General features: G+C 38.2%; 1 protein-coding gene across 5 annotated transcripts in view; it reads right to left on the bottom strand.

Annotated features, from left to right (window-relative positions):
- AKAP13 (A-kinase anchoring protein 13) overlaps positions 1-14,688 on the bottom strand; it is a 150,650-nt gene that overhangs the window by 38,070 nt on the left and 97,892 nt on the right. For all 5 annotated transcript variants that reach the window (XM_072617586.1, XM_072617565.1, XM_072617554.1 and 2 more), the window contains one exon: positions 10,091-10,265. In XM_072617586.1, the coding sequence (XP_072473687.1) occupies positions 10,091-10,265 (175 nt within the window). The remainder of the gene's footprint in view (positions 1-10,090; positions 10,266-14,688) is intronic.

The raw sequence follows: 14,688 nt of genomic DNA, 5'->3' as shown, positions 1-14,688 counted from the left end.
GTGATTTTTATTGTTTTATTATTTCACACTATAAGTATATAATATTTCAACTATATTAGACTATATAGTTTACACTATATAAATTTTTATGGGCTAACCTGGGAATTTTATCACTATTTAGCACTGTTTCCATGGAAAAAGGGTTCCAAGTTTCCAACAACCAATTTACAAATGGACATTTAGAACACAACCAGTTTCTACACTGGGGACTGCATGTACTTTCTTTCAGGGCTATTTCCAATGCTCTGCTGCAATCCATCTGGCAAAGCTGCTTTGTGAGGTGGAAAATTATCATTTTAACAAACAGTTTTGGCAACATTCAAAATCCTAAGTTAGGGGTATAAAGTATCCTGATGAGTCTGAACTATGACACCAACTGACTGAGTACAAAAAGCAAAAAGGATGTCAAGAAGATATTTTAAATAAACTGAAATATTTCCATGGAGTTGCTTTTTAACTAAACTAAGATTCTCCTACAAAGATGCCACTTAAACAAACTCACTGGCCTGTTGCTATACTGTGATCACAAGCCTCATTTAAATAAATAGTGGAAATGGAGTCTGCTCAAAGACACTCAAGTACCCACTTGAAAAGCATTCAACTTGTTCCCAAGCTGTCCTATGCCCAGCTCTGATGGGCAGCTTTGTTGGGTGATGTAAAAATATCAACTTCACAGACATCAAGAGTCATGTAATTGAAATCTCATACCCTATTTTGAAAAAAAAGACAATAAGCAAAAACAAAAGGATTAGAGAGACAAGTCTAAACCATTTTCATGTCCCTTGCCACAACCATACTAAGTTTTCAAAAGAGATCAAAGAAAAGTTGATTAGCCAACTATTTCAGATTTCCTAACAGAAGTGAGCAACATGCTCTTGTCTTCCAAAGGCCTTCTCAAGTAGTATCTCAAAATATGGAAACAGAATAATAATAAAAATGGGAATAAGTTTATGGGAATAGAGCTGGCCCCCACTGGACTTGTACAGGCTTCAAAGTAAACAGCCCAGCCCTTCATTCCTCTTCCTTCTATTTCTCCATGAAGAAACATAAGGGAGAACATACAGTATTTTTGACAACAAATCTTTAATCTTCCTGTCATAAAAAGCTCTAGTGAATATCACAGATCATGTGTTGCTATTGTCCTCTAATAGAACCAACTTGAGAGATCTTTTTAGGAAATAATCATACAAGACTTCGGTTAAGATGCACAGAAACTACACAGTGGAATCAACACTAAGTGGGTTCTCATGAGTCACACATTCCATCAGAAGCCTGAGGTGAGAAGTCTTTTCCCATACTTCAGGGGTCAATTTCTGACTGAGTCAGTTTAGATCACAGTTCTCTACAATGGACGTGGTGAAAAGTTCTTCCCACTGTTTTTCCGGCTAATCAATCTGGGCATTAGAGTCTACCTTTAATACAGTTTTTATTTTTGGTCATTTTTCCCCTTGCTTCTGCAGGACCTGGATAGCATGCAAGGATGGAAATATACAACTTCCCCTCTCTTACCTGTCATACCCAAGGAAATACAAATAAACAAAATGAAATCCAATCCAGGATAAATAGTATAAAGTCAACAGAAATATATTTTCTAAAAGGCTTCCTGCAATTCATTGTTTTAATATTATAGGAAGTGAGCAAGATTGCCCAACTTTGGTTTGATATTGTGCAGATGCAGAGATATGAAAGAGGTTCCTGGTAGTGAGTGCAAATCATTTCAGCTTAAGTACCTAAAATGGCAGTTTTCTGAGATACATATGGAAAGAAATACTAAAATAGAATCCAAACAGCTCTCCTTTAATAAAATTTACTGCTTGGGTTATAAATTTGAAGAGTTCTTCTAGATCCTAGTTCCCTAAATAACAAGCTTCCTTTCTTTGGAATCAGTTAAATGTATCTTGTTTTGATGCATGAGTAAAAATTCTCAGTGCCAGGAATTCTTTTTCCAAGGAGCTGCTTTACCAGGAACTTTCCTTTACCAGGGGGAAAAAAAAAAAGCAAAGCTCAACCAAAGTACAGGTCCCTCTTCTACACTCTGGATTTAAGTCAGTCAAATGTAATCCAGAGAACCAATGGATCACAAAAGAACTCAGAAGTCAGCTGTAACCTGAAGATCATTTTACTTCTGCTAAAGCAAATGACACAGGAACTACTGGGAAGAGTAAAAAACAAAACAAACAAACAAGTAAAACCCAAACACACCAAAAACCAGAATGCAGCTGATTTCCAGATGTAGAATACTTCAGAGCAGTGAGAAAGAGGAGCTGACGTGACCCAAGGTAAATACATGGTAAGCAGTGCAGAAATAAACAAAGCTCACCAGATTTTAAAGATGAGCCTTGACCCAAGCCGAGTTTTTTCTTCCCATCTGCTCTCGAGATCTTTTGCCAAATTACAATGTTCTGGATCTGTCTTTCTAAGGGGTACTCTATTTTTGCTTCCGTTGTTCTTCATAGATAACTAACTTCGCAAGCACTTGAATCTAATTTCTTAGTTCCAAGAATCCTATTCCCCTCTGTAAGCATGGTGGACAGTCCAGGGCTCTATACAGCTTTTTTTAGTGCTCATCCACTTTCCAGGGTTTAATGATTATCTTTATAAACACGACTCACAGTTCTACTTATCTAGCCCTTAATTCTTTCCTGAGGGCTAGGTGTTGCAACCTTGAACACCTGCTGGACATAACCACCTTGATGTCTTACAGGCATCTCAAACTCAACATGTCCAAACTTTATTATGTTCCAAGAACTCATCCTCTTCTTAGTTTCCCTATTTCTCTGGAGGACATCACCATCCTTCTGGACATCTGTGACTACTCCCAAGAACCTTGCCACTTGACCATAACTGTCAAGTCTGTTCAATTTTACCTCCACAACATTCCTAATTTCTTCCCTCTTCTCTCCACTAACATAGTCACTACACTAATTCAATTCTTAATTGGCTTTCCTCCATGGAACTTTCTAAAGCACAGATGTGAAAACGTAAATCCTCTCCTTAAGAATCTTCAGTGATGCCCTTTGGCCACTAGGATAAGAAACAAATCTTTGGTTTGGCATTTAAGGCTTTTCACAATCTAGCTTTCTAGAGCAATTTCACAAGATGACCCCCCTGCCTTGCATTTTAAACTTAAGCCAACCAAGCTACTATGCTGCTCCCTGAAAACAGTATTCTCTCTCTGTTCTCTAAGCTTTTGACAAGCTCTCCTTCTTCCTTCCCCACAACATCTCCTCCTCCAGTATGAATGTTCTTTCTCACATTTAAGAATCATTACTTTCTTTCAAGATATAGTTCAACTGCCACTTTTCACATGAGCCATCTATTGATGTCTCTAGCTGTGAGTGTTTCTCTTTCTCTGACCAAACTGCTTTTTATTTACTTCATATATTTTGTACCTCCCTCCCTTTCTCTTTCTCTCCCTACCCCCAAACACAGATACATGTATACATATGTGTGGGTATATATGTGTACACACATATATGCATATGTATACACATGCATGCTCCTTATGGCTTGAGACTGTTTCATGTCTATCTTTAGCACATAGCATAGTGCAAGTAGTAAGCATTTAATAAATACTTATTGAATTAGCATATAAAAGTTGGAGGTCATCTACCCTAACTCACAGCTGAACAAGAATCTCCTATACAATATATGTAACATTTGATCATCCAGAATTGGAGACCTTCAGCAAGCAGGGTTTCTACTACTTTTTAAGGCAACCCACTCTACTTTGGGATGATTCTGATTTCCTTAGGATAACCTCAAATTTACTTCTTTGCAATTTTCTTCCTTTGTTCCTAGATCTAACCTTAGGCTTTTAAAAACATGACAACCCTTCAGACATCAGAATAGTTATCCTGACATGTCATGCCTTTCTTCTTTTCCAGGTCAACAACCTTATTTCCTTCAACCAGCTCTTCCCCGGTAATGACGTGGGATCTTCCACTCTTCTGGTTGTCATCCTCTGGATACTCTCTAGTTCATTAACATCTTTCTTAAATGTGGCACCCAAATCCGAACACAACATTCCAGGTGTGTGTGACCTGATACGATAACAGAAGGCCCCAAGTCCTAGACACTGGTTCTCTCTTAAAGATGCCTAAAATAACGTTAGTCTCTCCTGTTGATTCACATAATTCCAGTTTCAGTTTTAGTCCAACCCACACCCAAACAAGAATCTCCTCAGTGATAGGCCTGACAGGTGATTTTTAGCCTTCATTTAAGAGCACCAAATGAAGGGAAGGCCTGGTCCTCTTCCAAAGCTGAACATTACACATTTGGAGAGCACCAAGTGTTAGGAAGTTTTCCCTTCTATCAAGTCTAACTCTTTGCCATGAGACCTAATGAAGTCAGTCTAACTTCTCTTCATACTGGGGGTTCTTCCAATAGTCGAAGGCAGCTATCGTGCTCTTCCCAAACCTTCTCTTCTTTGTGCTTAGCACCCCTCGTTCCTTCAGCCAGTCCTCATGTGACAGGGCCTCCAGGCCCCTGACCCTCCTGCTTGTCTTCCTCTGGAAATTTCATCTTACTAATACCATTCCTAGAATACGATGATGCACATAGTAGAATACAATTCCCCAAACGTGGACTGACCAGGGAAGAGCGCAGTAGGAAGTTAACCTTTGTCTTCCTGGCTGCCATTTATCATACTATTGACTCATACTGACTTGTAGTAAACCAAAAGTCCAAAATCTTTTCTTTTTTAATCTTTTTTAAAAAACTGCTTCTCTCCTCTTTTGCTTGTGGGACTAATTTTTTTACTCATGAATATAACCATACTGATATCTATCAAGTTTCTTTAAAGAATCAACCCACCATTCTATTGGCACAATTCTGATTCTGTCATTCAGTGTTTGTGAATCCCTATTTGTATTACCCATTAAACTGATAAGTAAACCCTCTTTGTCTTCCTCCAAATCACTCATAAAATGTGACACAGCACAGAGCTGGGGGCATTCCAATTTCCTTTCAAGCTCACAAAGAAGGGTTTCTATTCCAAAATCTTCATTTTGCAGATGAATAAACTGAGGCTGAAAGGTTAAATGACTTGCCCAAGGCTACATACACAGTGGCAAACGTGGCATTCAAACCTAGGTTAGCTGATTCTAAGCCCAACATTCTCACCACTGTGTAACACAAGAGCATGAAAGATTTTATCTAATGTGCAGATAAAATCTAGGTAAATTAAAGTATAGCAATAAGCATATAAATACACACACGTACAGCAATGCTCGATCTACCTGTTAAGCAACCCCAGACACAAAGGAAATAAAGTCTTTCTTACGCTATTCTTGAAAAACCATGCCTCCTCTCTTTGCGGAATGCTTTCTTTCAAAGGTGTTCATTAGCCATTTTAATAATGCATTCTGGTTGGACTTGGTTCCCATTTATTTCTAGTTTCTATGATCACAACCATTCCCACACAAGCTAAGAATTTGGTCTCAATTTGGCCCAGCAAAGATCAGAAGGGAACAAGAAATTATTTTTCATTAAAAAAAACAAAATACCTATTGCTTTCTAAGAACTTATACTCATTTAAAGTAGCTGAAATCTTTGGGAAGAGAAATGCCATATGCAGCATTATAATACTGCCCTCAGGATCAGGCAAATGAGTTGAATGCATGAATTTAGCATTAGGCCTCAGACTTTCACAAAATGATACTACGCTAATTCAAAAGGGAAACTTTTTTTTATCCCAGAACAAATTTTATCCCCAGGAGATCAATGGGCAACTGAGCACAGTGCTGGGAATGAGGAGATGTAGGATGGAGTGAGTGTTCTGCCAGGAGAACACAGACTGTGCTCCACACGAACACACTTACTGCTGACTCGGCTCTTCAGAAAGCTACAGAGAATCAGGATGATGACTTCTGTTCCTCTGCAGAGATGACTGTTTATTCTTCCTTTCTTCTTATCCCCTTTTTTCTCCTTTCATTTTTACAAGAAATACATTACACATTGTCATCCAATGACCCTGCAGCCACCCTCACCACTTTTTCTAGGGAGCCGTGTGATTTGGAGTGACCTGTCAAAGATTACACTCCAATGGATAACTTATTTTCTGAACCACAGGTAAATAAACATAGAGATTCAGAGGGCATATTAAACTGCCACCTTTTGACTTGTCTAATACCTTTTAGTTTCAGTTTCAACATCCTGTACTCCATTTCCTTTCTCTGGTAAACCAAGGGTAAGTGAGATGAACTATGTTTTTAAATCTCTATTAAAGTGTTTAATTTAACAAACTATAAGCCAGAGAACAACTGGGAGAGGCTGCATATGCTAACTTAAAATAAACAGATAAGACTGGTAATAACATATATTTTTTAATTCATTTAACTATCTGCTTCTCTTAGGTTACTTTTTATTTTTTGGAAGTGATTGGGGCTAAGTGACTTGTCCAGGATCACACAGCTACTCTATAGCTAGATTTGAACTCTGGTTAGATCACTTATTATGAAAGTTACATGCTTATACACTGGTGACTGGTAGAGTGAGATAAAAACAGGTATCAGAAAACATTGATTAGAAAAACTACAGCTGACCAATAATAGCCTTGTCATTAAAATTATCACAAAAAAGACAGGGCATTGTAAAATCATCTTTTAAGCCTAAAGCCTTAGGGCAGTTAGGTAGTACAGTGTATAGAACAACAGCCCTAGAGTAAGGAGGACTAGAGTTCAAATCCAGCTGTAGACTAGCTGTGTGATCCTGGGCAAGTCAACTCCGATTGCCTCCAAAACCTACCCCGCAAAGAAAAAAACCCTAAAGCCCTAAAACACAATGTGCCTAGTTTTTTGCTACCAAAGAATTATAGGATTCAAAGCTGGAAGTAATCCTTAATAAACCGAGGAGAGAAAGTCTAACATAGAGGAAAGAGCATGAGCCTTGGGTCAGAAAACCTTGTTTTAAATTCTGTTTCTGCTACTTACTAGTCATTTATCCTTGCTCTGTACTAACCCTCTCTGAGCCTGCGTCTATAAAATGGGGATGACAAAAAAAATGAGGATGACAATTTCAGAGTTGGAAGGATCTCAAGAATCACATACTCTTACTCCTGAATAAGTTAAGTTCTACAACATGCACAACCAGTGCTCATTCACTTTTGCCTGAATACCTCCAAAGAGAGGGAAGTGATTAGTGCCTGAGGCAGATACTCTGGGACAGTTCATATGGTTAGAAGGAAGTTTCAACTCATGAAGGACCTAAATGTGTCTCTTTATGACTTTCATCCAGCTCTAAATTCTGTCCTCTGGTAATAAGTAGAAGAAATCTAACACATCTTCCAGGAGACAGCTTTTCATATACTTGAAGAAGGTTATCATGCCCCTCCAAGTTCTGGTCTTCTACAGGATAAATATCCCCAGTTCCTTAAACTATCTTCACATGGCATGAACACAAGGTATTATAATTGTTACACTTCCTGAGAGGATTGCCGTAAGGAAAATAAAGTGAAAACTAATTAGTATTATATAAATGTGTACTATTAATTCTTATCATGATAACCATTATACAGCCTGCACCAGTGACGCCCCGAGAGGCTACCCTGGCATCTTTGGGTACCATGAAAATCTACATGAGTTATCACAGATTCTCTTCTGGGAACTCTGCTACCCCTTGCTACAAAGAGCAAATGATTAACCCAACAAAAAGAGTTGACCTCAACAGTCATTTAATCTAATCCACTCATTTTGCAGATGAGAAAACTGAAGTCTCTTTGGGCATAGAACTCAAATCATACTCCCTTTTGGCACTGAACAACCTGAAATTTCTATTTTTTTTTTTTATAAGACAAATGTTTGAAAAACCTTGAAAAACAAACATGGATTTAGGATACCAACATTCAAAAAGGTGTGGAAACCAGAAAAAGACATTACAATACATCCCCTAGATTCTGACCATTTTTGGCTACTATTTCATTAAACTGTATTTATTCAGCATATAGGCTGGAAAAGCCCCACAGAAATTTAACATTTTTCTTTTTAAAAACAGTGAAATGTCCTGAAGTCCGGGAAAGAAGGTGGAAAAACTCAAGGACTAAATAATGGCCAAGCAAAGAGTTCACTATTCATTGTAAATGACTGATCATTTGGCAGAAATTTACTTAGTATGTCATACTGAGGTACTATTTAAATACTTTGAGGTAATCTGATCTAGACCAATGTCTGGTATTTTGGGGATAAAGCAAAATCCACACACTTTTACTCAGAAATGACATACATTCAAAGTAATGCCCACCTGTCATCTTTAAATTAAATAACTAGGAATTCTGCCTGATAACAAGCACTTTACATACATGACATCATTTGATAACAACAACAATCCAGTGAGGTAGGCAGTGCAAGATAAGTGACTTCCCCAAGGTCACAATGATGGCACTGAACTAGATGATGCTCAGCTATAACCCTCTACAAGTCTATGTAAGTGTTCAGATTAGTACTTTAATAAGGCATTCTCATTTCAGATGTAAATTTCTTTCCATGGTACCATATCAACTTTTTAAGAGCTCTGAACCAAGAGCTATGAAATCATGATAAAGCACATCAGTTACCTCTCTTGATAAATAAACTGGTTCTTCTGAATGCAGAGTACTTTTTTCCTGAATCAAAGATGGCCTCCTTCCATGGTGGTAACTTGTTATAATATTTAACTCTCTCTTAAACTATGTGTTATAGAGTAAATGGAGCTAAGAAGGATAAGTGCAAAGAAGAGAGAGGTAAGAAGAAATCAAGACTCATGTATCTTGAAAGAGACTTGCCACAACCTCCCTCTCTCCTCTCCAGAGAACTCACATCACAGTGCAAAAGCGAAACCTGGTGGGATCCACCCCCATCCCTCCTTCTAAACAAGCTAACAATAGTCACTTCAACAGTAACATCAGCATGTTAATTCTTCTCAATGCTGCTTTCAAGATGACTATGGAGCTTCTAGTGCTAACATCATGTAGAAAAAAAATGACCTCTTACTTTTTCTTTTATTCCAAATCTATCTAGAACTTTTAATTCAGCCATCAGGGCATCTTATGCTTGCGCCAATGTATGACCCCATTCCACCAAAATCACCAATGCACCCCATTCTTAGAGCCCTCAGGTCAGTTTCAGGCCACTGGGTAAGGTCCACAGAAACTAACTGTGCCTGGATAATGTTTCTTTGTATCTCTTACAATTACCAGCACCAGCAGATGGCACCTCAACAGGCATCTTTCAATGGACTCTCCCTTCAACTGCTTGAGGCTTCACTGTGGCTAAATTTAAAGGTAAATTTAATTTGTTGGCAGCCACCCAAATCCCACTATTATAGATAGCTACAATTTTAGACCTTAGTACAAATAACAAAATATTTGAGATCAACTTATTATCTTCCTGTAAGACCAAAAAAAGACACATAAAGGGAAATGACTAATATAAGTATCCAAAGATCCAATGTCCTGGAAACCTTCAGCTCTGTGTAGATGCTGTGGCTGTATTATCAATCTTATACTGTAGCATCTCCTTACCAAAGAATGAATGTCTCCATTCATTGCTTATTCCAGACAAACAGCTTGGTTTTCAAGTCTAGCATTAGCTGGTGACTATATCGAGAGATAGCAAAAAAGTGAATAAGAGACATTTCTCAATCTATGTTGTCTTTTCCCCAGTTAGCCAGTGAAGTCTCTCTTTCCTTTGGTAACTTTCTTTTTTCAGGGGAAGTAAGGAAGACTTAATATCTTAGTGTATCATCTAAACACCTGGAATCATTCAGCAGTCAACCTTAGCTTAAAGGTAGGTTTTAAATACACAACAGGAAGCCAATGTAGTGCACACATGCAAGAGAAGGTATTATTAGAATTAACAAATCAGAGTAGACTGGTAGTCACACTTTGCTAATGGTAAAGTAGCAGAAATGAACTGTTTTTCTTTTAAAGTTGTTGAAGGAACAATTAGAATACACAGCTGCATCAGAGAAAATAAAGTATAAAGGGCTAAATCTTCATTTACATAACTTCTGAATAGATAAGAAACCAAAACAGGACATCTCCAAGAAGACTTCCTGCCCAGAGGATCTCCCTCCTCATTCAGAGTCATCTTAGAAAGAGAAGAAAACGGCTTACTTGCACATGTGTAAGCATCTTTGTTGGTGAAAGCTTTCATACACTGGCTGCAAGTGATGGGCCCCACAACAGGGATGGAAGCAAACGTGTGTCCATTCAGCATCTTCTTGTCTCTCTCTTTCTCTTTGGAATCTTTCTCTTTCTCTTTAACCTTGTCTTTGTCCTTCTCCTTCTCCTGCCAAAGGAAAAAGCCGTTAGTTGTACATTAGGTGGCATTTTCACTAACTTACATCTTAGGGTAACATATCATCACAAGTCTGGAAGGTATTTTGTGGAGAGGTAAAGGGTGGCTAGGTGGTGCAGTGGCTAGAGCATCAGGCCTGGAGTCAGAAGACTCACATCTGGCCTCAGACACTTATTAGCTGTGTGACCCTAAGCAAGTCACTTAACTGTCTGCCTCAGTTTCCTAGCTGCCTGGCACGTGGTAGGTGCTTAGTAAAGATGTGCTGATTAACTAAGTGTACTTCAGTACCAAGCACAGCCTCCATTCTAGGTCTCTTCATGGACTCAAGGAACACCAGCTGTGCCATCAGTTGGACGTTCTTTAGAATAAGGTATCTCCTATATCAGCATGCCTACACCAGGGGATTCTGATCTTTCCACCTTACTGGTCCTAGGCACAAGAACTCCTAGTTTTCTGTTCTAGTTCTGGTTAGCTGCTGCTCACCAAAGGAAGTGCCAAAGCTGACTTCCACACCTTCCTTAGAGTCCTGAGGCCAGGAAAGGTCTGGAGTGAAGGCCACCTCATGAATCTTAACCTAACTTTCATATGAACAAAAATGCAGAATAGAGACTGATGCTAGGGTAGTACCTAGTGAAAGGAGGGAAGAATAGGAAAGGCAATACCAGACATCAAGTACTAGCCCTTCGCCATCCCAGGGACGCCCTACCAACTAGCAAGAAGTTCTATCAGAGATTCCATGGGAGGGAGAGAAGCTTTTAAATAAAGTAAAATATCTCAAGGACAGCTTAGGGGGAGTTGTCATTTATATGTCAAAGTGAATGAATTTAATTAGATCTAACTAACACTGTTGGGAACAGCCTAGAGTGTCCTCATTTGGAGAGAAGGTAAAGAGGGAAGTTTGGAGCATAAGGCAGAACAAAGGCAGGCACATCCAAGTAGAGTGTGGGAATAGGATTTACAGGCAGTAAGAGGGAGTAGAGAAGCCCTGTGTACCTGAGGAACAAGAGAAGAAAATAATATGAAGTAGTCACTTAAAAGGATGTTAAGAGGATACCTTGACAAGGGCAGCTAGGTGGCAGGCCTACATCACTGTAGGACTCATTTTCCTGAGGTCAAATCTGGCCTGATACTTACTAGCTGTGTGATCCTGGGCAAGTCATTTAATTTGCCTCAGTCTCCTCATCTGTGAAATGAACTGGAGGAGGAAAAGTGTCTTTGCCAAGAAAACCCCTGATGGGGTCACTGAAATCGGACATGACTGAACAATAACAAAGAGGATGTCCAAAGGTGGTATCACCTACCTAGTGATTTTACACAGGCCAAACTTTCCTTTTTAATTTTCCTTTCAACTGGTAGTTGGTCCCTTCCTTTGGAGAATAGCTCCAAGTAGGGAAGAGAGACTTTACTATCCTTAGCATTCAACTATAGTTGCAGAACAAATGAAGAAGGACAAAGAGATTAAATGTACTTCTTGAATCTTAGGAGATTCGGGGCCCTTACCCAAATTTGCTGCCAACTGCACTTTGAGATGGTCCCTATTCTTGATCCCTTGGTGGCCAAAGTGAATGAATTCTTTGGCAAAGCAGGCAGTGCTTGGCCCAGGCTGCACATAGTAAACTGAAGATGTGTATGAAACTGATGCATCTGAACCTTTCACATAAGGTGCTGTGTGGATTAGGCTTGGAAAAGTTCAGACTTGCAGAATTCTTTGAGTTCCACTGAGGTTCAAAATAAAGACACGATAATAATGTAACAAGGATCTATTTTATGCAATAGCTTTCTTTGGCACTGATGCAATGCACTAAAAAGAAATCCACTAGATTCCTGGCCCAGATTCTCATTGAGAAATGGCCTTTATTACAATTATCCTAGTTAGGACACTTTCATTGTAAGAAAAACTATCACTGTGCTTTTGTGAATACTACCAAGGTCTATGCTGCTGTCTGTCTGTTTTAATTGTGGCATATGACTTCCCTTTTAAAAAATTTCACTTGAAACCCCTTTAGTCCTTTTTTTTTCCAGCTCTCACTTAACTGCTATCGATAGAACAAAATGTCAGACATCATCAGAACAGTTACTAATAACAAAACTATATTTTCTTCCTTTGCTTAAATTAAAACACAAAACAAATCTAGATCTGGAGTATTTTGAATGGTGTTCTTTTCTTTCCACCTTAAGAATTTTCCTGGGCAAGGCCAGGAGAAAGCAATTAAATGACTCATAAGAGTGGATGCTTCTTTACATGATCTTGAACTATAAGGTTATAGATTTTGTCTGAAATGCTAAATACTGGGAGGCTATGTGACTAAAGAAGTTTTCATGATAATATACACCATCAAATTAGGAGGATATATATGGTGGGCATTAGAAAAGAGAAATTAGTGGAAAATAAACTTTTAAAAGATTATTACAGGACAACAATAACTTATGGTAATGAACTATACCCCTCTGAGGTTGACACCAGGAAAGTCATCCATACTCTTGAGACCAGATTTTCCTTGATGTTATTTTGTTAGAGACAGAACAGTCTGCTAGATGAACCTGTGATTGCCAATGTCACATTTCTTAGATCACAACTGAATCTGAGGGTCTTAGATGAGCTACATTGGCAGTTATATGGGAAATACATTAACTTAAAGATTGTACAGTGCCATATGTCACAACTGAACTTCAAAGGAATGTGTACAGACTTTCTTTTAACTCCAAACTCTTTTAACTCTTTATTTTCAGTATGGCGATTGTTGTATATATAAATCTAGGTGCTGCAGTGGGTATTTTGTTAAAAGTGCATGTTAAAAACAACACATTTAAACACTAGAAAATTGAAGAAAGGCTGTGAAGTATATGGTTTAGGTAAATTTCTTTGCTGCTTATTAGGGTACATTTAACAGAAATTGAAAGGGCACAATGATACTACAGAACAAAGCTACAAATAAGAATGCAATGTTAATTTTAAAAAAGATAAACTGCTTCAGTTATAAAACAGGAAACTGCTCTGAGAAAAAAAAAGTAGTTTTTACCATACACAAAAATGTAATAAAAATCAACAACTTAAAAAATGGTTACTTTATAAAATTTCCCTTTCCCCCCCACAATTATATTTTTTAATGTTTCTCCAGATGCAATTGAAACAAAAAAAGCACCTCCATATACTCTGCTCTCAAGAACTATAGTGTATTTACAATTAACAGTTATAAGACATTTGCAGTGGCAACTAGCTGTTCACATTCTTGCGATGCAGCAGTGCTGTTCAAGTTTTAAAAATGAGTTTCTTCACCCTCTAATTCTTCCCAATACTCCCCAAAAAGATTTTCTTCCAAGAATCAGAAATTCCAAGTTACATGTCTTCCCTTTATGTGCTTGCTTATTAGATTTTTGTGTTAAAAAAAAAAAGTCAGGCTCTTACCTCCCCATGTTTTGGTCCTATAAATCTCACTGTTATGAGAGGGACTTCATGAAACCGACCCCACTTTACCGACATAACTCTCCCCTAAGGACAGGAAATCTGTTCCTTAAGAAGGAGGAGCTCATGCCTACAGGACAGAGCACATCTGCTTCAAGCTGCCATTAGAGAAAGTATAAGAGGAAGCCAGAGACTGGTTGAGAAAGAGACAGAGGGAGGGCTGATAACAGCCTGTTTCCTTGAAGACAATCTTAACTATTTGGATGCTGCCAGTAAAACCATTTAAAAAATGATACTGGAACTGAAACAAAACTCATTCTCCCCAACATCTCTCAAGCTTGGAAAGACAAGTGGGTCTGGGTTTTAAAACACTACTGTGCCGATGATCACTTTAAAAAAACAACTCTTTTTGAACCAAATGCTTAACTTTATAAAACCAGGGATTCCCTTAGAAAAACTCATGGTGAATCATCTAGATTTGGGAAAGGGGTAATCTATTTTTTTTTCCTAAGTCTGACTTTTCATAAGCTCACTTTATTTTTCTATATTTTGAAATTAAAAAAAAAAATCTCTTTCCTGGGAAACAGTTAATAGTGTCTGAAAAGAGATGAAACAAAACCTCACTAGGATACAGCGGAGGAAGGTAATTTTTTCCCCTTTTTAAAAAACGAAAATGATTATAATTATGAATTGGGAAACTTAAAACCTCTTCCATTTGATTGTGATGAGCAGTTCTGTCATGCGATGAACATAATAAATGAGAAAATGATAGAATGAATTTGTTACTACATTTAAACACTAGTTCAGCAAGAGGCAGTGTGTTATACTGGGCACAGCACTTGGACTAGCAGCCAGGAGATCTGCTTCTAGCCCTAGATCCTAATTAACTCCCTGGGTGATCTTGGGAAAGTCATTTTAGATCTCTCAGACTCAATTTCTTCCTCAGTAAGATAAAGAGGTTGGGCTGAATGGTGTCTAAGGCTGCTTCTAGTGTTGACAGTCTGATCTTAC

This window comes from Notamacropus eugenii, chromosome 1 (assembly GCF_028372415.1).
Source record: "Notamacropus eugenii isolate mMacEug1 chromosome 1, mMacEug1.pri_v2, whole genome shotgun sequence".
Taxonomy (NCBI): domain Eukaryota; kingdom Metazoa; phylum Chordata; class Mammalia; order Diprotodontia; family Macropodidae; genus Notamacropus; species Notamacropus eugenii.
This window is presented reverse-complemented; position numbering and strand designations above follow the sequence as displayed.